The 27,617-nt window shown below is 47.3% G+C and overlaps 1 protein-coding gene across 3 annotated transcripts in view; it reads left to right on the top strand.

Moving 5' to 3' along the window:
* The first annotated feature begins 457 nt into the window (after positions 1–457).
* Positions 458–27,617, top strand: part of LOC139548372 (rho guanine nucleotide exchange factor 26-like) — a 72,256-nt gene continuing 45,096 nt past the window's right edge. The window contains exons 1-6 of one of the 3 annotated variants that reach the window (XM_071358012.1): positions 458–1,003; positions 4,534–5,928; positions 7,166–7,202; positions 7,340–7,479; positions 17,110–17,166; positions 19,505–19,665. In XM_071358012.1, the coding sequence (XP_071214113.1) occupies positions 4,618–5,928; positions 7,166–7,202; positions 7,340–7,479; positions 17,110–17,166; positions 19,505–19,665 (1,706 nt within the window). In that variant the 5' untranslated portion in view covers positions 458–1,003; positions 4,534–4,617. Of the gene's footprint in view, positions 1,004–4,533; positions 5,929–7,150; positions 7,203–7,339; positions 7,480–17,109; positions 17,167–19,504; positions 19,666–27,617 lie in introns of all 3 variants that reach the window. The other 2 variants (XM_071358011.1, XM_071358010.1) reach the window with 2 other exon arrangements.

Raw genomic sequence — 27,617 nt, 5'->3', positions numbered from 1 at the left:
ATTTTAACTACTTTTTGGTACCTTGTTAAATCCATGTCTAAACGTTACTACGTTTCGGGAAATGGCAAATAAAACGTGATAGCGGGGTTGGGTTAAACCGGAAGACACATTTCAGTTAAAGGCATTCAGTTGTAGAACTGACTAGGTATTCCCCTTTCCCCTTTAATTAAGAGGGGGACACTATTTAGCCGGAGGACATTATTTGGCATGACAGCCCCCCTTGGGTTCTCGAGAGCTAGTGTAGGTCTAGCCTACAGTATTTCAAACGCATATTAGATAAGATTGTAACATATATTTGTCACTCAGAAGTATTGAGTTACCATTGTCATTGCAATCTGTGTAGGCAAAGTTTTGTACTTATGTATTCGTAGAAACACATGCACATGTCTACTCTAGACATCTTGTAGTCTACTGTGGCATCACTCTAAAGAACCACGGGGAGGCGCTACACCACCGACCTTTCCAGATTGTGAACTAGTTCCACACTTCACTTAACAAACTGCTCCCAAATGTAGATATTTTTTTCTCCAAATGGACACTGATTTTGTCGAGCTATATGTCTACATCATTTAGGACGTTTTCTTCTCCTTTTTTGTCTCAGAATGTTTAGGCGCAGGTCTATTGCTTTGCTTCTCTGTGGTTGACATAGTACAAGTTCAGGTCGGTCGAAATGTAGTGCACTTAACGTCACGTGAATTTGGTTAGGCTTCTGTCCTGTTTGGCAATCGGCATTCCTCCTCCTCTCGCTATTAGTCTCCTGCTAAACACACAACTCGGGTCACTCGGAGAGAATACACTGACATGTAGGAGTTCGAGACACCGTGAAAACAGCCGACGGTCGCCGGACTACTGATGGGACAACGGTTTTTTTTTGCACAAAATTAACCGTTTACCTCAAGCATAAACTTTCAAAACAACAGGAAAACTTTCCATATTATATTGAGAACTCCAGGACACAGGCACCATGGCGAGGTTTTACAGGGAAACCACGAATCAATAGAAAGTAAGTCTGTTATCAATCACGGGTTACTGGAAGACTAGGCTCGCCGTTCGCTGAAGGAACCGTTCTTTTATAGCTCAATGGTGGGAACTCGCTAGCAACATTGTTTCCCCCTGTGACTAGGCTACTTGGTTACAATAGCCAGCCTACTTCTCTGCATAGACAATTTTCCAATGTGTTGTCTGAGCGTGTTCTGCTGCATAGTTTTTAACTAGACCTTAACTCGTTTGGACCTTTAAAAAAATATATATAATTTAGGACAAACTTTCCTCCGCTGACGGCATGCGTGTCTGTCACCGGTCCTCTAACGTTACTGTATCAGGGTTCTATATGGTCCAATACTTTTCATGGTTATTAGGTTACTGGTGCCGTGGTAAAGGAACGACCTTGCCCTTGACCCAGTTCCATTACACTAAGAGTTAGTGGATGAAGGTTTATTCTGTAGGGGGGAGTGTTAAGACCCCCGACGCTCGGTCTGAACATGAACTTGCATCGCTTGCGGTATGGTTTTGGAAGCATAAGGACCTTGTCTTTAATATCAGTGAGAAATAATTGAGTAAAAAGTTAAATTGATCCACACACATTGATAGAGTTAGGGATAATGTTCCCACCAGCGCTTGGTTTGGGATGAAATGAGTGCAGGTGTCTTTTTCCAATTCAGTCCATTTGACTATGTTCGCCAAAGTTCACAAATAACATTATGCTATAGAGACCTCTGATTATTCAATTAAGGGTTTATACAAATTTTCCTTGACTTTTAATCAATTGTTCATGACTATTAGTATAGCCTACGTGGAAAAAGTAAGCATTATTGACACTGGAAGGCTGCAGTGACTCATGTAGACCTACCATCTCCTGCCATTGTTCCCTCGATCAAGGCACTTAACCCCCCACAAAGTACAAATGCACTGTTAGTCAGTGGTGGAAAAAGTACCCAATTTTCATACCTGAGTAAAAGTAAAGATACCTTAAAAGAAAATGACTCAAGTAAAAGTGAAAGTTACCCAGTAAAATACTACTTGAGTAAAAGTCTAAAAGTATTTGGTTTTAAATGTAATTCAGTTTCAAAAGTAAATGTACAAATAATTTCAAATTCCTGATATTAGAGCAAACCAGACAACACCATTTTCTAGTTTTTTAAATTTATGGATTGACAGGGGCACAGTTCAACACAGACAAAATTCACAAATTCAGGTTGGTACATTTTCAATCTGCGCAATCTGGAACAGGCTACGGTCACTCACAGACTAGCGGCAAATAAACGTGAACAATGCGGAATCAGACAATTAATGCCCACACTCAATTGCTATGCAGTTATCGCCTTCATTACGTTTTTGGTCAATGTTTTTTGCGCGTCAATCTGGGCTAATTTAGGCTACTTTGTTTTAAAGAGGAGCCGGTACGCAATTCCCCCAACATTGAAGTGCCGGTAGGTCTCTCTGGCCCAGGTCAAGCACTGGTTCCCACGCGGACATATCTCCACGTTACAGCGCTTGTTTACTGAAAACAACCGGAAGACGAGGCGACCACCTGTGCTATCTAGCGTACACCTGTGTGTAAGCATAACGTGGAAAGTGTCGTTTCATTGGATGGGGACACCCATAGCTGTATGGGTCTGTGCAAAACTTCCTTCTCGCTGATTAAAGATAAGGGCAATATATACAGTGGGGAGAACAAGTATTTGATACACTGCCGATTTTGCAGGTTTTCCTACTTACAAAGCATGTAGAGGTCTGTAATTTTTATCATAGGTACACTTCAACTGTGAGAGACGGAATCTAAAACAAAAATCCAGAAAATCACATTGTATGATTTTTAAATAATTAATTTGCATTTTATTGCATGACATAAGTATTTGATCACCTACCAACCAGTAAGAATTCCGGCTCTCACAGACCTGTTAGTTTTTCTTTAAGAAGCCCTCCGGTTCTCCACTCATTACCTGTATTAACTGCACCTGTTTGAACTCGTTACCTGTATAAAAGACACCTGTCCACACACAATCAAACAGATTCCAACCTCTCCACAATGGCCAAGACCAGAGAGCTGTGTAAGGACATCAGGGATAAAATTGTAGACCTGCACAAGGCTGGGATGGGCTACAGGACAATAGGCAAGCAGCTTGGTGAGAAGGAAACAACTGTTGGCGCAATTATTAGAAAATGGAAGAAGTTCAAGATGACGGTCAATCACCCTCGGTCTGGGGCTCCATGCAAGATTTCACCTCGTGGGGCATCAATGATCATGAGGAAGGTGAGGGATCAGCCCAGAACTACACGGCAGGACCTGGTCAATGACCTGAAGAGAGCTGGGACCACAGTCTCAAAGAAAACCATTAGTAACACACTACGCCGTCATGGATTAAAATCCTGCAGCGCACGCAAGGTCCCCCTGCTCAAGCCAGCGCATGTCCAGGCCTGTCTGAAGTTTGCCAATGACCATCTGGATGATCCAGAGGAGGAATTGGAGAAGGTCATGTGGTCTGATGAGACAAAAATAGAGCTTTTTGGTCTAAACTCCACTCGCCGTGTTTGGAGGAAGAAGAAGGATTAGTACAACCCCAAGAACACCATCCTAACCGTGAAGCTTGGAGGTGGAAACATCATTCTTTGGGGATGCTTTTCTGCAAAGGGGACAGGACGACTGCACCGTATTGAGGGGAGGATGGATGGGGCCATGCATCGCGAGATCTTGGCCAACAACCTCCTTCCCTCAGTAAGAGCATTGAAGATGGGTCGTGGCTGGGTCTTCCAGCAAGACAACGACACGAAGCACACAGCCATGGCAACTAAGGAGTGGCTCCGTAAGAAGCATCTCAAGGTCCTGGAGTGGCCTAGCCAGTCTCCAGACCTGAACCCAATAGAAAATCTTTGGAGGGAGCTGAAAGTCCGTATTGCCCAGCGACAGCCCCGAAACCTGAAGGATCTGGAGAAGATCTGTAGGGAGGAGTGGGCCAAAATCCCTGCTGCAGTGTGTGCAAACCTAGTCAAGAACTACAGGAAACGTATGATCTCTGTAATTGCAAACAAAGGTTTCTGTACCAAATATTAAGTTCTGCTTTTCTGATGTATCAAATACTTATGTCATGCAATAAAATGCAAATTAATTACTTAAAAATCATACAATGTGATTTTCTGGATTTTTGTTTTAGATTCCGTCTCTCATAGTTGAAGTGTACCTATGATAAAAATTACAGACCTCTACATGCTTTGTAAGTAGGAAAACCTGCAAAATCGGCAGTGTATCAAATACTTGTTCTCCCCACTGTATGTGTCGAAAGCCGTATCGCAAGTGATTATTAACGAAACGTTAAAACACAGCGTCGGAATTGTAGGTCACAGGAGGCTGTCATGGGCAAAGCGAATGGCTGAGAACTGTAAGAAGGCAGAATGATGCCTAGAGTTTTCAAGAGCTAAGGAGTGACCCAACTTGTGACCTCAGACAGACCTAACCCTGAAAAGTAAGGACTCACTATGCTACCCCTCCAGCTTTGATTTTGATAGATCTCTCTCTCTCTCTGTGTTTACAACCAGGGGTTATTGCAGCTGTCTTCGGGGTTGGACCAGTTGGGTCAGACGAGAGACTCCACAGTGACAAAGAAGAGTGATTGACGCACCATGGAGGGTGGGAACGATGTGGATCTGTCCAACAGTAACATCACCCCGCTGTGGAAGCGACGCTCAGCCAATCACACTGGCCCCAGCAAGCTGAAGGCCCGGCCCCTCAGCTACCAGATAGACGGAGTCCACATGACTGACTTCCCCGTAGAGGACAACAAGTGCAGTTTTACCCTGAGCCAGCCTGCAGAAAGACTGGTGGCTACGCCGGGAGGAGGGATGGTCATTCTGAAGCACGTTCTCAACCAACCCACCAGGAAAACACGGGTAGTCAGGAGTATAAGCATTGGACATCTGGCCAAAGGACGTTTCTCTCTGTCCAAGTTCAAATCGGAGGATGATACGTCTCTGTCATTGAACAGTAAGGCATGCCACGGTGGGAGTGTTGATCATGTGTGGTCGGACAAGCCGCTGCTGGACACCCAGAATCGACTATCCAGCCCGTTCACTCTCACCGCTCACAGGGACCAAATAGTGTTTGGGACGAGCCCTTCACCGCCGGACTCTGCCTCCTCCAATCACCCCTCTCCCCCTGCCTCCCCCAATAACAACCACCACCATAACCAGACCTCCCCTTCTTCCTACCACCCCTTAACTCCTGTCCCCTCTCCCCCTAACCCCAGCCCCTCTCCCCCTAGTCTCCACACCCCCACCACATCCCACAGCTCCACCTCCAGTATCCACTCCCTCTCTTCCCTCATCTCCACCCCTTCTGACCTCCCCACACCCCACAGCCCCTCCTCTGCTGACATGTCTGCCCCCTCTCCTTCCCCCTCTCATTCCCCCACTCCCAGCCTCTCTCCCTCCATCTCCCTATCTCCTCCTCCCTCCATTGTCCTCAGCACCCACAGTGCAGCTGCCCTGAAGATGGGCACACAGCAGCTGATCCCCAAAGGGCTGGCATCCCTGAGCAAGGCCTCTCCTGCTGGGGTACAGAGCCAGGGCCTGGGGGGTCTGCTGGGCCTGGATCCTACCAAGCGGGCCCTGCGAGCCCTCAGCATGGTGGAGACTGGATCCTTCTTCTCCACTGGCGTAGGGTCCGGGGGAGGAGGGACAGACCAGGATGAGAGCCCTGGGACTCTGAAGAGAGGGTTGAGGTCTACCTCGTACAGGAGAGCAGTGGTGAGTGAAGTGGAAATGGAAATACCATCTGATGACCTCAAGTCCCATCGTCTGTCCCAACCTGTAGACCCAAAGAGCCATCGTTTGTCCCAACCTGTAGACCCAAAGAGCCATCGTTTGTCCCAACCTGTACTCAAAGGACTACAGGAGGTCAAGGAGAGACCTACCAGCCCTGGGAAGAAGAACAAGGTAGGAAGACATGTAATGAAGCCATTATTTTCCAGTAAATTGTCATTACTATTATCTGCTATGTCATGATACCGTTCTACCCTTGCTTTGCCCCATGTGCCTGGATATTACTGTCTCTTACCTTGCAGTCACACTGTACAGTTTACTAACACTCATCTGCCTGATGGATTCATGTTTGATGAATTATTCTCCTGAAGTTAAGACCAGGACCAAAGTCCACAGCTAACTTGGAGTTGGAACATTATCAGGAGCCGCTTGTGTTGAAGTCATGCTAATAGTGAAGGCCTATGATTACAACACACACACACTTCAGTCCACTGCTCTGTAATTAGGCAGGTCAGTGCAGAGGTCAAGGGTCAAGAGCAGGTCCCAGGGGAGACCTACTTATCCCCGTCATTTAGAATCTGACAGATGTGGGTTTATAAAGTAATTCATAACCAGGTTTGGCTAATAAAGCATCATTTGGGATATTGTGCTGACTGCTCATAATAACGGATCTAGTGACAGTCTCAGTCCATAGTGTTAATATACAGTACGGCTGGGGCAGGGACCGCTGATCCTGGGTCTGTTATTAATAGTGACAGTCTCAGTCCATAGTGTTAATATACAGTATGGCTGGGGCAGGGACCGCTGATCCTGGGTCTGTTATTAATAGTGACAGTCTCAGTTCAGAGTGTTAATACACAGTACGGCTGGGGCAGGGACCGCTGATCCTGGGTCTGTTATTAATAGTGACAGTCTCAGTTCAGAGTGTTAATATACAGTATGGCTGGGGCAGGGACCGCTGATCCTGGGTCTGTTATTAATAGTGACAGTCTCAGTTCAGAGTGTTAATATACAGTATGGCTGGGGCAGGGACCGCTGATCCTGGGTCTGTTATTAATAGTGACAGTCTCAGTTCATAGTGTTAATATACAGTACGGCTGGGGCAGGGACCGCTGATCCTGGGTCTGTTATTAATAGTGACAGTCTCAGTTCAGATTGTTAATATACAGTACGGCTGGGGCAGGGACCGCTGACCCTGGGTCTGTTATTAATATTGACAGTCTCAGTCCATAGTGTTAATATACAGTACGGCTGGGGCAGGGACCGCTGATCCTGGGTCTGTTATTAATAGTGACAGTCTCAGTCCATAGTGTTAATATACAGTACGGCTGGGGCAGGGACCGCTGACCCTGGGTCTGTTATTAATAGTGACATGGGGTCTTGTTCTGTGTCTCAGAGTCCTGATAAGAAGCCAGGACTGATCACACAGAGGACATTTGACAGTGAAGGTGAGTGGCACGTCTCTGTCTTGGTCATGTATATGAACTGGTGATGCCTGTGACTTTCTGTACACACGTTTGAGGTCTTGCTGTCAATGGGCACTGTACTAATGTGATTCAACCTGTCTGTCTGTGGTGTGATCCAGAGGAGGAACTGTATCAGAACTACCAGGAGAAAGCTCTTCACAATGACTCTGATGAGGACCAGTCCAGAGAGCCCAAACCTGACGACCGCATCGTGATGCAGTACAGACCCATACGCACCTCCTGGAGCCAACTCAGTGTGGTGAGACACACACACACACACACACACACAGTGAATCGTGGTGCAGTGCCTCTCATACAATACAGAGACAAACACAGGGCCTTGTTGGGAAATGGACTGCCAGTGCTGTGAGGGATGTTGTCACATCTGGTCTGGCTGCAGTCCTTACCCATCCTCCATCTCTCTCTCTTTCTCCTACTCTGTCTGTGACTGTCTGTCTCTCTGTCTCTCCCTGTCTCTTCATTACTCTCGGTCTAGATAGAGAATTAAAACAGGGATAGGGAGGGAAGAGGGAGGGTGAGGGAGAAGGATAGGAAGGGGAGGGTGAGGGAGCAGGATAGGAAGGGGAGGGTGAGGGAGCAGGATGGGAGGGTGAGGGAGAAGGATAGGAAGGGGAGGGTGAGGGAGAAGGATAGGAAGGGGAGAGTGAGGGAGCAGGATAGGAAGGGGAGGGTGAGGGAGCAGGATGGGAGGGTGAGGGAGAAGGATAGGAAGGGGAGGGTGAGGGAGAAGGATAGGGAGGGTGAGGGAGCAGGATAGGGAGGGTGAGGGAGAAGGATAGGAAGGTGAGGGAGCAGGATAGGGAGGGTGAGGGAGCAGGTTGGAAGGGGAGGGTGAGGGAGCAGGGTAGGAAGGGGAGGGTAAGGGAGCAGGGTAGGAAGGGGAGGGTGAGGGAGCAGGATAGGAAGGGGAGGGTGAGGGAGCAGGATAGGAAGGGGAGGGTGAGGGAGCAGGATAGGAAGGGGAGGGTGAGGGAGCAGGATAGGAGGGTGAGGGAGTAGGTTGGAAGGGGAGGGTGAGGGAGCAGGAGGGTGAGGGAGAAGGAGGGTGAGGGAGCAGGATAGGAAGGGGAGGGAGCAGGATAGGAAGGGGAGGGTGAGGGAGCAGGATAGGAAGGGGAGGGTGAGGGAGAAGGATAGGAAGGGGAGGGTGAGGGAGAAGGAGAGGAAAGAAGGGAGAAATATCTGTGACAGCAGACTGAGCGCACCACCCGGCATGGCGCCACCTTTTTGGCAACACCAGAGATTCTTCTCAATGAAACAATGTTGAACATGTTCTCCCTGGAGTGCGTTGTGGTGACTCCAATTATGACGGGATCCAATTTGGGCCCAGAATGGTAGGAGAGCGGAACGGAGAAAAAGGAGGGGAGCAAATGCTGTCTTCCACTTAGGTGTTCTGTCTCCTTGTTGATGTTTACTCTTATCTGGAGCTGCTGAGAGAGAGAGAGACTCTAATCTGGGCAGGCTGTAGTGTTTTATAGTAGTTAGATGTTACGCTGTGACAGGGCAGGCTGTAGTGTTTTATAGTAGTTAGATGTTACACTGTGACAGGGCAGGCTGTAGTGTTTATAGTAGTTAGATGTTACACTGTGACAGGGCAGGCTGTAGTGTTTATAGTAGTTAGATGTTACACTGTGACAGGGCAGGCTGTAGTGTTTTATAGTAGTTAGATGTTACACTGTGACAGGGCAGGCTGTAGTGTTTTATAGTAGTTAGATGTTACACTGTGACAGGGCAGGCTGTAGTGTTTTATAGTAGTTAGATGTTACGCTGTGACAGGGCAGGCTGTAGTGTTTTATAGTAGTTAGATGTTACACTGTGACAGGGCAGGCTGTAGTGTTTTATAGTAGTTAGATGTTACACTGTGACAGGGCAGGCTGTAGTGTTTTATAGTAGTTAGATGTTACGCTGTGACACGGCAGGCTGTAGTGTTTTATAGTAGTTAGATGTTACACTGTGACACGGCAGGCTGTAGTGTTTTATAGTAGTTAGATGTTACGCTGTGACAGGGCAGGCTGTAGTGTTTATAGTAGTTAGATGTTACACTGTGACAGGGCAGGCTGTAGTGTTTTATAGTAGTTAGATGTTACGCTGTGACAGGGCAGGCTGTAGTGTTTTATAGTAGTTAGATGTTACACTGTGACAGGGCAGGCTGTAGTGTTTTATAGTAGTTAGATGTTACGCTGTGACACGGCAGGCTGTAGTGTTTTATAGTAGTTAGATGTTACACTGTGACAGGGCAGGCTGTAGTGTTTTATAGTAGTTAGATGTTACACTGTGACAGGGCAGGCTGTAGTGTTTTATGGTAGTTAGATGTTACGCTCTGACAGGGCAGGCTGTAGTGTTTTATAGTAGTTAGACGTTACACTGTGACAGGGCAGGCTGTAGTGTTTATAGTAGTTAGACGTTACACTGTGACAGGGCAGGCTGTAGTGTTTTATAGTAGTTAGATGTTACACTGTGACAGGGCAGGCTGTAGTGTTTATAGTAGTTAGATGTTACACTGTGACAGGACAGGCTGTAGTGTTTTATAGTAGTTAGATGTTACACTGTGACAGGGCAGGCTGTAGTGTTTTATAGTAGTTAGATGTTGCGCTGTGACAGGGCAGGCTGTAGTGTTTTATAGTAGTTAGATGTTACGCTGTGACAGGGCAGGCTGTAGTGTTTATAGTAGTTAGATGTTACACTGTGACATGGCAGGCTGTAGTGTTTATAGTAGTTAGATGTTACACTGTGACAGGGCAGGCTGTAGTGTTTTATAGTAGTTAGATGTTACGCTGTGACAGGGCAGGCTGTAGTGTTTTATAGTAGTTAGATGTTACACTGTGACAGGGCAGGCTGTAGTGTTTATAGTAGTTAGATGTTACGCTGTGACAGGGCAGGCTGTAGTGTTTTATAGTAGTTAGATGTTACACTGTGACAGGGCAGGCTGTAGTGTTTATAGTAGTTAGATGTTACACTGTGACAGGGCAGGCTGTAGTGTTTTATAGTAGTTAGATGTTACGCTGTGACAGGGCAGGCTGTAGTGTTTTATAGTAGTTAGATGTTACGCTGTGACACGGCAGGCTGTAGTGTTTTATAGTAGTTAGATGTTACACTGTGACAGGGCAGGCTGTAGTGTTTTATAGTAGTTAGATGTTACACTGTGACAGGGCAGGCTGTAGTGTTTATAGTAGTTAGATGTTACACTGTGACAGGGCAGGCTGTAGTGTTTATAGTAGTTAGATGTTACGCTGTGACAGGGCAGGCTGTAGTGTTTTATAGTAGTTAGATGTTACACTGTGACAGGGCAGGCTGTAGTGTTTATAGTAGTTAGATGTTACGCTGTGACAGGGCAGGCTGTAGTGTTTTATAGTAGTTAGATGTTACACTGTGACAGGGCAGGCTGTAGTGTTTATAGTAGTTAGATGTTACGCTGTGACAGGGCAGGCTGTAGTGTTTATAGTAGTTAGACGTTCTGCTGTTTCCCTGGTCAGTAACTGATGGTAAGTGACAGCTGTAGTGTCAGACTCTCTGTTTCCTACAAGTCTCTAGTTTCCAGTAACAGTGACACCTGTAGTGTCAGACTCTCTGTTTCCTACAAGTCTCTAGTTTCCAGTAACAGTAACACCTGTAGTGTCAGACTCTCTGTTTCCTACAAGTCTCTAGTTTCCAGTAACAGTAACACCTGTAGTGTCAGTCTTTGTTTCCTACAAGTCTCTAGTTTCCAGTAACAGTGACACCTGTAGTGTCAGACTCTCTGTTTCCTACAAGTCTCTAGTTTCCAGTAACAGTAACACCTGTAGTGTCAGACTCTCTGTTTCCTACAAGTCTCTAGTTTCCAGTAACAGTAACACCTGTAGTGTCAGACTCTCTGTTTCCTACAAGTCTCTAGTTTCCAGTAACACCTGTAGTGTCAGACTCTCCTCTGTTTCCTACAAGTTTCTAGTTTCCAGTAACACCTGTAGTGTCAGACTCTCTGTTTCCTACAAGTCTCTAGTCTCCAGTAACAGTAGGGACAGGGGGAAGTGGTGTATTTAAGAGTGTTGACACCATACTCTTAGATGAGAGGTTTAACCCCCTCGGTTAAGGATAGGACAGGGGAGTAAGGGTAAGACAAGGATAAATTTATGCCTACGGTCGACCTCTTACCTCAACCACTCCCTATTGAGTGAATACTGCGTTTCTGTTGTCACGGTTACACCTGTTGCTCTGTGTTCTCAGGGAAACTCCAAAAGCAGGGCAAAGTTCAGTTGTCGTGGCGGGAAGGTGGTTGCTAGGACACTAAGGACATGCAAGGCCGTAGATAGAGACATAGAAGTCGATTGCCTTTTAAAGGGAATTTGTCTTGCACAATAGAACAAACTTGGCAAGCTGTTGGCAGTCTGGCTGTAGTGGTTTGGCTGTTGGCGTGTGTGTTCTGTGTCCTAGTCTGGATGTGTTTGCAAAGGTCTCCATTAGGGTTGTCACGATACCAGTACCATGATGCTCTGAGGTATCGCGCGGCAAGGAAAGAAAACACAAAGCAGTCATAATGTTAGTTACAAGCAGCCTCAAGTGTTTCACCCAGAATCCCGTTTATTTTCCTTGCTATAACACACTATATGTACAGCAGGTTTTTAAAGGACCAAAGAGTATTGTCTGCTTCGTGTTCTCCTTGTTGCCATGGACAATCAGGTATTGTAGTATCACCATCCTGGTATCGTGACAACCCTAGTAGGCCTGACCCCAATTAGTTGACTGGTCCATTGTTTGGTCTTTAGGCTGTTGGTCGACTGAGATTGTTTTAGTCGAGCAGTAACATATACCGTACAAGTCAAAAGTTTGGACACACCTACTCATTCAATGGTTTTTCTTTATTTTTACTATTTTCTACATTGTACAGTAATAGTGCAGACATCAAAACCATGAAATAACACATGGAATCATGTAGTAACGAAAAAAGTGTTAAACAAATTAAAATATATTTGAGATTCTTCAAAGTAGCCTTTGCTTTGATGACAGCTTTGCACACTCTTGGCATTCTCTCAACCAGCTTCATGAGGTAGTCACCTGGAATGCATTGCAATTAACAGGTGTGCCTTGTTAATTTGTGGAATTTCTTTCCTTAATGTGTTTGAGCCAATCAGTTGTGTCATGACAAGGTAGAGGTGGTATACAGAAGATAGTCCTATTTGGCATTCTCTCTACCAGCTTCACCTGGAATGCTTTTCCAACAGTCTTAAAGGAGTTCCCACACATGCTGAGCACTTGTTGGCTGCTTTTCCTTCACTCTGCAGTCCAACTCATCCCAAACCATCTCAATTTGGTTGAGGTCGGGGGATTGTGGAGGCCAGGTCATCTGATGCAGCCCTCCATCACTCTCCTTCTTGGTCAAATAGCCCTTACACAGCCTGGAGGTGTGTTGGGTCATTGTCCTGTTGAAAAACAAATGATAGTTCCATTAAGCGCAGAATACTGTGGTAGCCATGCTGGTTAAGTGTGTCTTTATATTCTAAATAAATCACTGAAAGTGTCACCAGCAAAGCACCCACACCATCACACCTCCTCCTCCAAGCTTCACGGTGGGAATCACACATGCGGGAGATCATCCGTTCACCTACTCTGTGTCTCACAAAGACACGGCGGTTGGAACAAAAAATCTCATTTGGACTCATCCGACCAAAGGACAGATTTCCACCGGTCTAATGTCCATTGCTCGTGTTTCTTGGTCAAAGCAAGTCTCATCTTCTTATTGGTGTCCTTTAGTAGTGGTTTCTTTGCAGCAATTCGACCATGTAGGCCTGATTCACACAGTCTCCTCTGAACAGTTGATGTTGAGATGTGTCTGTTACTTGAACTCTGTGAAGCATTTATTTGGGCTGTAATTTCTGATGCTGGTAATTCTAATTAACTTATCCTCTGCAGCAGAGGTAACTCTGGGTCTTCCTTTCCTGTGGTGGTCCTCGTGAGAGCCTGGTTCATCATATCGCTTGATGGTTTTTGCGACTGCACTTGAATAAACTTTTCTGACCATGCCTTAAAGTAATGATGGACTGTTGTTTCTCTTTGCTTTTTTGAGCTGTTCTTACAATAATATGGACATAGCCCTATTTGGTAATAGACCATCTTCTATATACCACACCTACCGTGTCACAACACAACTGATTGGCTAAAACGCATTAAGAAGGAAAGAAATTCACACCTTTTAATTGAAATGCATTCCAGGTGACTACCTCATGAAGATGGTTGAGAGATTTGTTTAACAGTTTTTTTGGTTGCTACATGATTCCATGTGTGTTATTTCATAGTTTTGATGTCTTCACTATTATTCTACAATGTAGAACATAGTAAAAAATAAAGAAAACCCCTTGAATGAGTAGGTGTGTCCAAACTACTGACTGGTACTGTATACAATAGTTCCTGAATTATAATAGTTCTTCAATTCCTGAATTACAATAGTTCCTCAATTCCTGAATTACAATAGTTCCTGAATTACAATATATCCTCAATTCCTGAATTACAATAGTTCCTCAATTGCTGAATTACAATAGTTCCTCCATTCCTGAATTACAATAGTTCTTGAATTACAATACCTCCTCAATTCCTGAATTACAATAGTTCCTGAATTACAATAGTTCCTCAATGTATTTGAAAAATCTTTCCAGCTCTCTCCCATTCAGGTTGCTTGTAGTGATTGATTCATGGAGGAGTGGAAGGGTGTTTGGGGAAGATGAAAAAGGACCGGGTGTGGAGAAGTATTGGTAGGAAGCAGGGATTTGGAGCAGTGGGCGATGGGAGACATGTTGGCTCTAATGCTGCCTTGTCAATGGCAGATGTTTCTAGAGGAGGGGGGATACTACACACACACACACAGCCATGTAAGCTATCCTGTGCATACACCCAGACTCCCCTGAAAGGAACCTTTCTCTCTAAACAGCACACTGGGGTCTTTATTCAGCACACTGGGGTCTTTATTCAGCTCCTACGGGGCTTTGTTCTTCTCCTACGGGGCTTTATTCAGCTCCTACGGGGCTTTATTCAGCTCCTACGGGGCTTTATTCAGCTCCTACGGGGCTTTATTCAGCTCCTACGGGGCTTTATTCAGCTCCTACGGGGCTTTATTCTACGGGGCTTTATTCTGCTCCTATAGGTCTACGGGGCTTTATTCTGCTCCTATAGGTCTACGGGGCTTTATTCTGCTCCTATAGGTCTACGGGGCTTTATTCTGCTCCTATAGGTCTACGGGGCTTTATTCTGCTCCTATAGGTCTACGGGGCTTTATTCAGCTCCTATAAGTCTACGGGGCTTTATTCAGCTCCTATAAGTCTACGGGGCTTTTCTGCTCCTATAAGTCTACGGGGCTTTATTCTGCTCCTATAAGTCTACGGGGCTTTATTCTGCTCCTATAGGTCTACGGGGCTTTATTCTGCTCCTATAGGTCTACGGGGCTTTATTCTGCTCCTATAGGTCTACGGGGCTTTATTCTGCTCCTATAGGTCTACGGGGCTTTATTCTGCTCCTATAGGTCTACGGGGCTTTATTCTGCTCCTATAGGTCTACGGGGCTTTATTCTGCTCCTATAGGTCTACGGGGCTTTATTCTGCTCCTATAGGTCTACGGGGCTTTATTCTGCTCCTATAGGTCTACGGGGCTTTATTCTGCTCCTATAGGTCTACGGGGCTTTATTCTGCTCCTATAGGTCTACGGGGCTTTATTCTGCTCCTATAGGTCTACGGGGCTTTATTCTGCTCCTATAAGTCTACGGGGCTTTATTCTGCTCCTATAGGTCTACGGGGCTTTATTCTGCTCCTATAGGTCTACGGGGCTTTATTCTGCTCCTATAGGTCTACGGGGCTTTATTCTGCTCCTATAGGTCTACGGGGCTTTATTCTGCTCCTATAGGTCTACGGGGCTTTATTCTGCTCCTATAGGTCTACGGGGCTTTATTCTGCTCCTATAGGTCTACGGGGCTTTATTCTGCTCCTATAGGTCTACGGGGCTTTATTCTGCTCCTATAGGTCTACGGGGCTTTATTCTGCTCCTATAGGTCTACGGGGCTTTATTCTGCTCCTATAGGTCTACGGGGCTTTATTCTGCTCCTATAGGTCTACGGGGCTTTATTCTGCTCCTATAGGTCTACGGGGCTTTATTCTGCTCCTATAGGTCTACGGGGCTTTATTCTGCTCCTATAGGTCTACGGGGCTTTATTCTGCTCCTATAGGTCTACGGGGCTTTATTCTGCTCCTATAGGTCTACGGGGCTTTATTCTGCTCCTATAGGTCTACGGGGCTTTATTCTGCTCCTATAGGTCTACGGGGCTTTATTCTGCTCCTATAGGTCTACGGGGCTTTATTCTGCTCCTATAGGTCTACGGGGCTTTATTCTGCTCCTATAGGTCTACGGGGCTTTATTCTGCTCCTATAGGTCTACGGGGCTTTATTCTGCTCCTATAGGTCTACGGGGCTTTATTCTGCTCCTATAGGTCTACGGGGCTTTATTCTGCTCCTATAAGTCTACGGGGCTTTATTCTGCTCCTATAAGTCTACGGGGCTTTATTCTGCTCCTATAAGTCTACGGGGCTTTATTCTGCTCCTATAAGTCTACGGGGCTTTATTCTGCTCCTATGGGTCTACGGGGCTTTATTCTGCTCCTATGGGTCTACGGGGCTTTATTCTGCTCCTATGGGTCTACGGGGCTTTATTCTGCTCCTATGGGTCTACGGGGCTTTATTCTGCTCCTATAGGTCTACGGGGCTTTATTTTGCTCCTATAAGTCTACGGGGCTTTATTTTGCTCCTATAAGTCTACGGGGCTTTATTCTGCTCCTATAGGTCTACGGGGCTTTATTCTGCTCCTATAGGTCTACGGGGCTTTATTCTGCTCCTATAGGTCTACGGGGCTTTATTCTGCTCCTACGGGGCTTTATTCTGCTCCTACGGGGCTTTATTCTGCTCCTACGGGGCTTTATTCTGCTCCTACGGGGCTTTATTCTGCTCCTACGGGGCTTTATTCTGCTCCTATAAGTCTACGGGGCTTTATTCTGCTCCTATAGGTCTACGGGGCTTTATTCTGCTCCTATAGGTCTACGGGGCGTTATTCTGCTCCTACGGGGCGTTATTCTGCTCCTATAGGTCTACGGGTCTTTATTCTGCTCCTATAGGTCTACGGGTCTTTATTCTGCTCCTACAGGTCTACGGGTCTTTATTCTGCTCCTATAGGTCTGGTATGAGAACTACTCCTTTGTTGCAGCAAGTGGAGTCATGAACAGTGTGTGTGTGTGTGTCTGTCTTTATGCTTTCACAGACAGACAATGTGTGTGTGTCTGTCTTTATGCTTTCACAGACAGACAATGTGTGTGTGTCTGTCTTTATGCTTTCACAGACAGACAATGTGTGTGTGTCTGTCTTTATGCTTTCACAGACAGACAATGTGTGTGTGTCTGTCTTTATGCTTTCACAGACAGACAATGTGTGTGTGTCTGTCTTTATGCTTTCACAGACAGACAATGTGTGTGTGCCTGTCTTTATGCTTTCACAGACAGACAATGTGTGTGTGCCAGTCTTTATGCTTTCACAGACAGACAATGTGTGTGTGCCTGTCTTTATGCTTTCACAGACAGACAATGTGTGTGTGCTGCCATAGACAGCTGAACATACATTAGCCCTTATTTCTCTAAAAGCAGACACCTAGAGAGTTTAAACTGTGATGGATACAGAGGTATGCCTCACCTCTAAACAATTCCTTTCATTCCTAAAGTTGTGCGACTGTTTTTTGCTAACTGTTGGCAAATATAGCCAGTATGGTTAGAGATTCTGTTTTCTTCCTGATGTTGTTACTAAAACCTGTGTTGTAAACTGTGTTTTTCCTGATGTTGTTAATAAAACCTGTTGTAAACTGTGTTTTTCCTGCAGGTGAAGAAGAGTGGAGTTTCTGATAAGCTCAGCCAGGAGGAGCGGAAAAGACAAGAGGTAACAGCCTTAGTGTGTGTGTGTGACCCCCTTCCCCTTCATACAGAGACAGTTCCAACAAAGGGTCAAGCAGACTGGCTCCAGAAAGGTTAGGATGCATGCACACAGACACACACAGACAGGTCACTTACTGTAGCCCCCCCCCGTAGCAATCTAACAAACCATGCCTAAACTCCCCTCCCTGTAACCTTTTCCATAGCAATAGTAAACCCTTCTTAAAGGGGAGGGCTAGAAAATATGGACCATAGACAAGTAAACCAGTCGATGCTGAGGGACATGAGTTCATAGCATGGATGTCTAAGCAAATGCATGTCTAGAGAAGTGTGCAGATGGAGAGTATCACCGATTGGGAGTCCCATAAAGGCGGCGCACAATTGAGTTTGTTGAGTTTATTTTATTTTTACAGGGACAGTGCACATTAATCAACGTTTCAGTAAAAGTGCCGGTTTTAGCCAGCCGGCTAATTTTCAACCGCAGTCCCTGGGCAGGTTATTAAAAACAATTACAATATGGACAATAGCAACATAGAACAAGACATAGCATACAGACATAGCAACATAGGACAAGCAAGACGTAGCATACAGACAGAGCAACATAGAACAAAAAGCAGCAAGACAAAATTCATTTGTTCCGGCATCGTCCGGGTTTGGGCTGGGGTAGGCCGTCAGTGTAAATAACTGACTTGCCTCGTTAAATAAAGGTAAAATAAATAAGAATGGAGCTATAAGAGGTGTGAACAGCTCTTCTCCTGTGTGATCACTGCCTTCTCTCTCTAAATGAATGACTGAGCACAGAATGATGGTCTACATGTCCTACTAATAGAATAGCAGAGTTCATGATGGCAGATATGTCACATCAGAATGAGTGTTTCAGCCCAATATCATGTGTGACAGCTGTGAGCAGCCAGTCTCATCCCCTAACCAGCCATTAGTCTATTCAGCTGTGAGCAGCCAGTCTCATCCCCTAACCAGCCATTAGTCTACTCAGCTGTGTGCAGCCAGTCTCATCCCCTAACCAGCCATTAGTCTACTCAGCTGTGAGCAGTGAGCTGGGGTGAGCAGACAGGGATGAGGAGCTGGGGCGAGCAGACGGGGATGAGGAGCTGGGGTGAGCAGACGGGGATGAGGAGCTGGGTTGAGCAGACGGGGATGAGGAGCTGGGGTGAGCAGACGGGGATGAGGAGCTGGGGTGAGCAGACGGGGATGAGGAGCTGGGTTGAGCAGACGGGGATGAGGAGCTGGGGTGAGCAGACGGGTATGGGGAGCTGGGGTGAGCAGACGGGTATGGGGAGCTGGGGTGAGCAGACGGGGATGAGGAGCTGGGGGGAGCAGAAAGGTGTGGGGAGCTGGGGTGAGCAGAAAGGTGTGGGGAGCTGGGGGGAGCAGAAAGGTGTGGGGTTTCTGTTACATGTGTTTGGTTATTGGAGTGGATAGGTTTCTTTATTCTCTCCAGATGGGACCGGCAGGCCAGTCTGACTTCTCTGTTATTCAGCCTCTGAGTACCACTGCCATAGAGGAGAAACGGAGCCCAGTGGCGGGGCAGACCCAGTGTTGTCACGATACTACTTGATGTCCTGATATTAGGCCTGGTATCACAACGGTGATCATACCAGTTGAAAATAGGCACATTTTCTTGCAGTTAACACAGATTTTTCACTTGCTTCTGTGCAAAAAATAACAGTATCCTTTTTGAGCCCTCACCAGTTAGCATCCCTGTAATTACCCCCTTTCTCTCTCTCCCGTTCTCTCTATCTCGTTCTCTCTCTCCCGTTCTCTCTCTCCCGTTCTCTCTCTCCCGTTCTCTCTCTACCGTTCTCTCTATCCTGTTCTCTCTATCCTGTTCTCTCTCTCCCGTTCTCTCTCTCCCGTTCTCTCTCTCCTGTTCTCTCTATCCTGTTCTCTCTCTCCCGTTCTCTCTATCCTGTTCTCTCTCTCCCGTTCTCTCTATCCTGTTCTCTCTCTCCCGTTCTCTCTCTCCTGTTCTCTCTCTCCTGTTCTCTCTCTCCTGTTCTCTCTCTCCCGTTCTCTCTCTCCCGTTCTCTCTCTCCCGTTCTCTCTCTCCCGTTCTCTCTCTCTCTCTATCCCGTTCTCTCTATCCCGTTCTCTCTCTCCCGTTCTCTCTCTCCCGTTCTCTCTCTCCCGTTCTCTCTCTCTCTCTCTCTCTCCCGTTCTCTCTCTCCCGTTCTCTCTCTCCCGTTCTCTCTCTCCCGTTCTCTCTCTCCCGTTCTCTCTCTCTCTCTCTCTCTCCCGTTCTCTCTCTCCCGTTTTCTCTCTCTCTCTCTCCCGTTCTCTCTCTCTCGTTCTCTCTCTCCCGTTCTCTCTCTCCCGTTCTCTCTCAGGCCATATTTGAGTTGATATCGTCAGAACACTCCTACCTCCACAGTCTGGAGGTTCTGATCCGGATGTTTCAGAACTCAGCCGAGCTCAGTGACGCCATGACCAAGACCGAGCACCACCACCTCTTCTCCAACATCACAGACGTGTGTGAGGCCAGCAAGAAGTAGGTTGTGTGTGTGTGTGTGTGTATGCTTGCCTTAGCTAGAGAAAGGGGGGATTGTAGGTATTGTAATTGATGTTCCAGACAGACACATAGCTAATGAAAGAGAGAGAGAAACTGCAGCTAAACAGTAAACAGAACACAAACAGAACACTGTATCATAGTCCCTGTTCCTTTATGAGCACAAACATGCTCTAGTCTGTGGGCTTGGGAAAACAGAGGCAGGGCTGTGTGTGTTTGAACAGAGAGAGTCAACATTGGCCCTCCCTGACTAGATTTCACCCAATGATCTATGAGTGTGTATGCATACAATTGTGTGTTTTATGTAGAGAACATCGGTGTGGCTGGACTAGAGGTGATGCAAGTTTGTCATTAGCGCATGGAGACTGCTGGACATGGTTGTGTTCAATGGTCCTCACAGCTTATGCAACTGGAGAACACACACACACACACACACACACACACACACACACACACAACACACACACACACAGAACACACACACACACACACACACACACACACACACACACAGAACACACACACACACACACACACACACACACACACACACAGAGAACACACACACAGACAGAGAACACACACACACAGAGAACACACACGTTCATGACCAGCCATGTAACTCATCCTGACCAGTGTACCATATCAGCAGTCCATTTCCTTGGACATTCTCTTGTAAGACCATCATGTGTTGTAGTGATTGACAGGAAGTGTTCCGTCTAGCCTGGGACAACACACTGTACTGTACGGATGAGCTCTGTGTTCATCATGTAGTCTAGTCAGCCTCATGCCCAAACAGAGAGGTGTGGACTGTGTGTTCCACAACCTTTCCATGACCCCTGGATCCTCTTCCTGTCATCAGGCCCGGCTTCATACACCACAACCCAAACCTGTGTGGGAGTGAGTGAGAGACCTGTGAGAGACCTGTGAGAGACCTGTGTATGACCTGTGTGTGAGAGTCCTGTGTGTGACCTGTGTGTGTGTGTGAGAGTCCTGTGAGAGACCTGTGAGAGACCTGTGTGTGAGTGACCTGTGAGACCTGTGTATGACCTGTGTGTGAGAGACCTGTGAGAGACCTGTGTATGACCTGTGTGTGAGAGACCTGTGTGTGACCTGTGTGTGTGAGTGAGAGACCTGTGTATGACCTGTGTGTGAGAGTCCTGTGTGTGACCTGTGTGTGTGTGTGAGAGTCCTGTGAGAGACCTGTGAGAGACCTGTGAGAGACCTGTGTGTGAGTGACCTGTGTATGACCTGTGTGTGAGAGACCTGTGAGAGACCTGTGTATGACCTGTGTGTGAGAGACCTGTGTGTGACCTGTGTGTGTGAGTGAGTGACCTGTGTGTGACCTGTGTGTGTGAGTGAGAGACCTGTGTGTGACCTGTGTGTGTGAGTGTGAGAGACCTGTGAGAGACCTGTGTGTGTGTGTGTGTGAGAGACCTGTGTGTGTGTGTGTGTGTGTGTGAGAGACCTGTGTGTGACCTGTGTATGTGAGACCTGTGAGAGACCTGTGTGTGTGTGTGAGAGACCTGTGTGTGTGTGTGAGAGACCTGTGTGTGACCTGTGTGTGTGTGTGAGAGACCTGTGTGTGACCTGTGTATGTGAGACCTGTGAGAGACCTGTGTGTGTGTGTGAGAGACCTGTGTGTGAGAGACCTGTGTGTGACCTGTGTATGTGAGACCTGTGAGAGACCTGTGTGTGTGTGTGAGAGACCTGTGTGTGTGAGTGAGAGACCTGTGTGTGACCTGTGTGTGTGTGTGAGAGACATGTGGCTGAGTGCTCTCTCATAAACACACACAACCCTCTGTTTCTCTGGAACAGTGTGTTCATGTCTGTGACAGTCCCCTGGGTTAGCTCATGCTGGCAGCTGTGTGCATGTCTGTTTCCGTGTGGGCGTGTGTGCATGTCTGTTTCTGTGTGGGTGTGTGCGTGCATGTCTGTTTCCGTGTGTGTGATCTTCCCATCCCCCTCTCATTCCTGAGGTCCTAACGTGTCGGGTCGTAACCCCACCCGACAGGCGCAGGTAACCCCACCCGACTGGTAACCCCACCCGACAGGTGCGCGTAACCCCACCCGACAGGTAACCCCACCCGACAGGCGCAGGTAACCCCACCCTACAGGTAACCCCACCCTACAGGTAACCCCACCCGACAGGTAACCCCACCCGACAGGTAACCCCACCCGACAGGTAACCCCACCCGACAGGTGCGCGTAACCCCACCCTACAGGTAACCCCACCCGACAGGTAACCCCACCCGACAGGTAACCCCACCCGACAGGTAACGCCACCCTACAGGTAACCCCACCCTACAGGTAACCCCACCCTACAGGTAACCCCACCCGACTGGTAACCCCACCCGACAGGTGCGCGTAACCCCACCCGACAGGTAACCCCACCCTACAGGTAACCCCACCCCACCTGACAGGTAACCCCACCCTACAGGTAACCCCACCCCACCTGACAGGTAACCCCACCTGACAGGTAACCCCACCACATTAGTAGTTGGAGGACATCAGTACAGAACCTTTATTAAAACTGCATAGCCCTGGGTGTCAGATAAGTATCTAAAGAAACGGAGAGAGAAGTGCAGGTTGGGTAATGTGGGAGAGGAGATGGACTTCATCATCATCACGTGCAGATCTCACGTGTCAGGTGTGTTGAGTGTCTGGAACAGGGTATTCACCTCTTACCCTACGAGGTCCAGATCCTGCTGCTTCTCTGTTCTACCTGATAATTGTACCCACCTGGTGTCCCAGGTCTAAATCAGTCCCTGATTAGAGGGGAACCTGGTGTCCCAGGTCTAAATCAGTCCCTGATTAGAGGGGAACCTGGTGTCCCAGGTCTAAATCAGTCCCTGATTAGAGGGGAACCTGGTGTCCCAGGTCTAAATCAGTCCCTGATTAGAGGGGAACCTGGTGTCCCAGGTCTAAGTCAGTCCCTGATTAGAGGGGAACCTGGTGTCCCAGGTCTAAATCAGTCCCTGATTAGAGGGTAACCTGGTGTCCCAGGTCTAAGTCAGTCCCTGATTAGAGAGGAACAATGAAACAATGCAGTGGAACTGGCTTGGAGGTCCAGAGTTGAGTTTGAAGGATCTAGAACACAGATGTCAAACTCATCCTATGGAGGGCCGAGAGCCTGCGGGTTTTCACTCCTCCACTGGACTTGATTGATGAATTAATGTCACTAATTAGTAAGGAACTCCCCTCACCTGGTGGTCTAGGTCTTAATTGAAAGCAAAAACTAGCAGGAACTAGGCCCTTCATGGAATGAGTTTGACAACCCTGGTCTAGAGGAAGGTGGCTGAGGGAAACAAAAGTAAAAACACACTGTCTGCTCTTTGGATGTCACTGTCACATCTAAACCTGCCTCGCTCCACCAGTCTTCTCTCTCTGGTTCAACAGAATGTCTAAACCTGCCTCGCTCCACCAGTCTTCTCTCTCTGGTTCAACAGGATGTTTAAACCTGCCTCGCTCCGCCAGTCTTCTCTCTCTGGTTCAACAGGGTGTTTAAACCTGCCTCGCTCTGCCAGTCTTCTCTCTGGTTCAACAGGGTGTTTAAACCTGCCTCGCTCCACCAGTCTTCTCTCTCTGGTTCAACAGGATGTCTAAACCTGCCTCGCTCCACCAGTCTTCTCTCTCTTCAACAGGATGTTTAAACCTGCCTCGCTCCACCAGTCTTCTCTCTCTTCAACAGGGTGTTTAAACCTGCCTCGCTCCACCAGTCTTCTCTCTCTTCAACAGGATGTTTAAACCTGCCTCGCTCCACCAGTCTTCTCTCTCTGGTTCAACAGGATGTTTAAACCTGCCTCGCTCCACCAGTCTTCTCTCTCTGGTTCAACAGGATGTCTAAACCTGCCTCGCTCCACCAGTCTTCTCTCTCTTCAACAGGATGTTTAAACCTGCCTCGCTCCACCAGTCTTCTCTCTCTGGTTCAACAGGATGTCTAAACCTGCCTCGCTCCACCAGTCTTCTCTCTCTTCAACAGGATGTTTAAACCTGCCTCGCTCCACCAGTCTTCTCTCTCTTCAACAGGGTGTTTAAACCTGCCTCGCTCCACCAGTCTTCTCTCTCTTCAACAGGATGTTTAAACCTGCCTCGCTCCACCAGTCTTCTCTCTCTGGTTCAACAGGATGTCTAAACCTGCCTCGCTCCACCAGTCTTCTCTCTCTTCAACAGGATGTTTAAACCTGCCTCGCTCCACCAGTCTTCTCTCTCTGGTTCAACAGGATGTCTAAACCTGCCTCGCTCCACCAGTCTTCTCTCTCTTCAACAGGATGTTTAAACCTGCCTCGCTCCACCAGTCTTCTCTCTCTGGTTCAACAGGATGTTTAAACCTGCCTCGCTCCACCAGTCTTCTCTCTCTGGTTCAACAGGATGTTTAAACCTGCCTCGCTCCACCAGTCTTCTCTCTCTGGTTCAACAGGATGTTTAAACCTGCCTCGCTCCACCAGTCTTCTCTCTCTGGTTCAACAGGATGTCTAAACCTGCCTCGCTCCACCAGTCTTCTCTCTCTTCAACAGGATGTTTAAACCTGCCTCGCTCCACCAGTCTTCTCTCTCTTCAACAGGGTGTTTAAACCTGCCTCGCTCCACCAGTCTTCTCTCTCTTCAACAGGATGTTTAAACCTGCCTCGCTCCACCAGTCTTCTCTCTCTGGTTCAACAGGATGTTTAAACCTGCCTCGCTCCACCAGTCTTCTCTCTCTGGTTCAACAGGATGTCTAAACCTGCCTCGCTCCGCCAGTCTTCTCTCTCTGGTTCAACAGGATGTTTAAACCTGCCTCGCTCCACCAGTCTTCTCTCTCTGGTTCAACAGGATGTCTAAACCTGCCTCGCTCCGCCAGTCTTCTCTCTCTGGTTCAACAGGGTGTTTAAACCTGCCTCGCTCCACCAGTCTTCTCTCTCTTCAACAGGATGTTTAAACCTGCCTCGCTCCACCAGTCTTCTCTCTCTGGTTCAACAGGATGTTTAAACCTGCCTCGCTCCGCCAGTCTTCTCTCTCTGGTTCAACAGGATTAATGTCTCTTCTACATGCACTCAAACAAACAAAACAATTTAACCTCTAACCATTAGCTCCTCTCTGTTCTGGGCTCTCTCTCTCTGGCTCCAGTGGAAACCTTGACCTCCACCCTCTCCTCTCCTTCCTCTTCCCTCATCACCCCTTCCCCCTGTTCTTCACCACAGTGTCCTGTCTGACTGGTGTTTATCTGGGTCAGTCAGACCGTCTCCTGCAGCACAGTGTCCCCTCTGATTGGTATTTATCTGGCTCAGTCAGACCGTCCCCTGCAGCACTCTCTGATTGGTGTTTATCTGGGTCAGTCAGACCGTCTCCTGCAGCACAGTGTCCCCTCTGATTGGTATTTATCTGGCTCAGTCAGACCGTCCCCTGCAGCACTCTCTGATTGGTGTTTATCTGGGTCAGTCAGACCGTCCCCTGCAGCAGTGTCCTCCAGTACAGTGTGTGTGATCTGAACCTGGTAACTGGTAGGCCAGAGGTCAGGGGACATCTTTGGGAGGGTCAGGGGACATCTTTGGGAGGGTCAGGGGACATCTTTAGGAGGGTCAGGGGACATCTTTAGGAGGGTCAGGGGACATCTTTAGGAGGGTCAGGGGACATCTTTAGGAGGGTCAGGGGACATCTTTGGGAGGGTCAGGGGACATCTTTAGGAGGGTCAGGGGACATCTTTAGGAGGGTCAGGGGACATCTTTAGGAGGGTCAGGGGACATCTTTGGGAGGGTCAGGGGACATCTTTGGGAGGGTCAGGGGACATCTTTAGGAGGGTCAGGGGACATCTTTAGGAGGGTCAGGGGACATCTTTAGGAGGGTCAGGGGACATCTTTAGGAGGGTCAGGGGACATCTTTGGGAGGGTCAGGGGACATCTTTGGGAGGGTCAGGGGACATCTTTAGGAGGGTCAGGGGACATCTTTGGGAGGGTCAGGGGACATCTTTGGGAGGGTCAGGGGACATCTTTGGGAGGGTCAGGGGACATCTTTAGGAGGGTCAGGGGACATCTTTAGGAGGGTCAGGGGACATCTTTGGGAGGGTCAGGGGACATCTTTAGGAGGGTCAGGGGACATCTTTGGGAGGGTCAGGGGACATCTTTGGGAGGGTCAGGGGACATCTTTAGGAGGGTCAGGGGACATCTTTAGGAGGGTCAGGGGACATCTTTAGGAGGGTCAGGGGACATCTTTGGGAGGGGCAGGGGACATCTTTGGGAGGGGCAGGGGACATCTTTGGGAGGGGCAGGGGACATCTTTATTTGATTTATTTAACCTTTATTTAACTAGGCAAGTCAGTTAAGAACAAAATCTTATTTACAATGACTGGGGCCTGGGTTTAAAAATAAATCAAATCAAAATATAGGACAAAACAGAGGGTTTTCTGGTCCGTGTCAGACTTCATACCCAAACCATGTCCATGCGACCAAAGTAGCCCCTCTTTTAGGTACGAGCTCTGTGTCTCTGTGCTCTGTGTCACGTTCACTCTCTTCCATGTTTGTTTGTGTTGCAAAGCGTTGTCCAATTGACAAAAAATATTGCCGTGAAGAGTGTGATTTGCGACACAATGAAATAAATGATAGAGCATAATATGAAACGATAGAAAAACGGCTATCGTCACACCATATAGATCATTATATCGCCCAGCCCTAGTAGCAACACAACACTGTAGCAACACAACATGACAACAACATGGTAGCAACACAACATGACAACAACATGGTAGCAACATGACAACAACATGGTAGAAACATGACAACAACATGGTAGCAACACAATATGGTAGCAGGACAAAACAGGGTACAAACATTATTGGGTACAGACAACAGCACAAAGGGCAAGAAGGTAGAGACAACAATACATCACACAAAACAGCCACAACTGTCAGTAAGAGTGTCCATGATTGAGTCTTTGAATGAAGAGATTGAGATAAAACTGTCCAGTTTGAGTGTTTGTTGCAGCTCGTTCCAGTCGCTAGCTGCAGCGAACTGAAAAGACGAGCGACCCAGGGATGTGTGTGCTTTGGGGACTTTTAACAGAATGTGACTGGCAGAACGGGTGTTGTATTTGGAGGATGAGGGCTGCAATAGATATATCAGATAGGGGGGAGTGAGGCCTAAGAGGGTTTTATATATTTATCAGATAGGGGGGAGTGAGGCCTAAGAGGGTTTTATAAATAAGCATCAACCAGTGGGTCTTGCGACGTGTATACAGAAATGACCAGTTTAGAGGAATATAGAGTGCAGTGATGTGTCCTATAAGGAGCATTGGTGGAAAATCTGATGGCCGAATGGTAAAGAACATCTAGTCGCTCGAGAGCACCCTTGCCTGCTGACTACCTCAACCTCTAAACCCTCAGAGGTAGTAATCACACCTGTGGGAAGAGGGGCATTCTTCTGACCAAACCACATGGCCTTTGTTTTGGAGGTGTTGAGAACTAGATTAAGGGTAGAGAAAGCTTTGTTGTAGAGCATTTAACACAAAATCTGGGGAGGGGCCAGCTGAGTATAAATAAGACTGTATAATCTGCATATAAATGGATGAGAGAGCTTCCTACAGCCTGAGCTATGTTGTTGATGTAAATTGAGAAGAGCGTGGGGCAGAGGACAGCTTTAGGAAGGGTTATAGTGCCTGGGTTTATCCTGATGAGGGTGGTCATCATTTCCACCATAGCAGTGTTTGCTAGAAATAGTCAGGCCACTGTCTCAGAATACTGTGTTATAGAGGCATATCGGGATGTAGGTGTGAGTTTCTTTATTCAAATATCTGAATGGACGTTAGTATTCGATTAGTCGCTAGAGGATAACTTTTTTTTGAAGAAATATATATTATAGGCCTATTTTAACAATTACAATATACTATGACATTTGAAATTCTTAATTTAATAAAACAACAAACTTTTGAATGTGTTTTTTTGTATTTTTTATTTTTTACATGTGC

Source organism: Salvelinus alpinus, chromosome 21 (genome assembly GCF_045679555.1).
Source record: "Salvelinus alpinus chromosome 21, SLU_Salpinus.1, whole genome shotgun sequence".
Taxonomy (NCBI): Eukaryota; Metazoa; Chordata; class Actinopteri; order Salmoniformes; family Salmonidae; genus Salvelinus; species Salvelinus alpinus.
The sequence above is the reverse complement of the archived record's forward strand: the minus strand, read 5'-3'. Positions and strand labels throughout refer to the sequence as shown.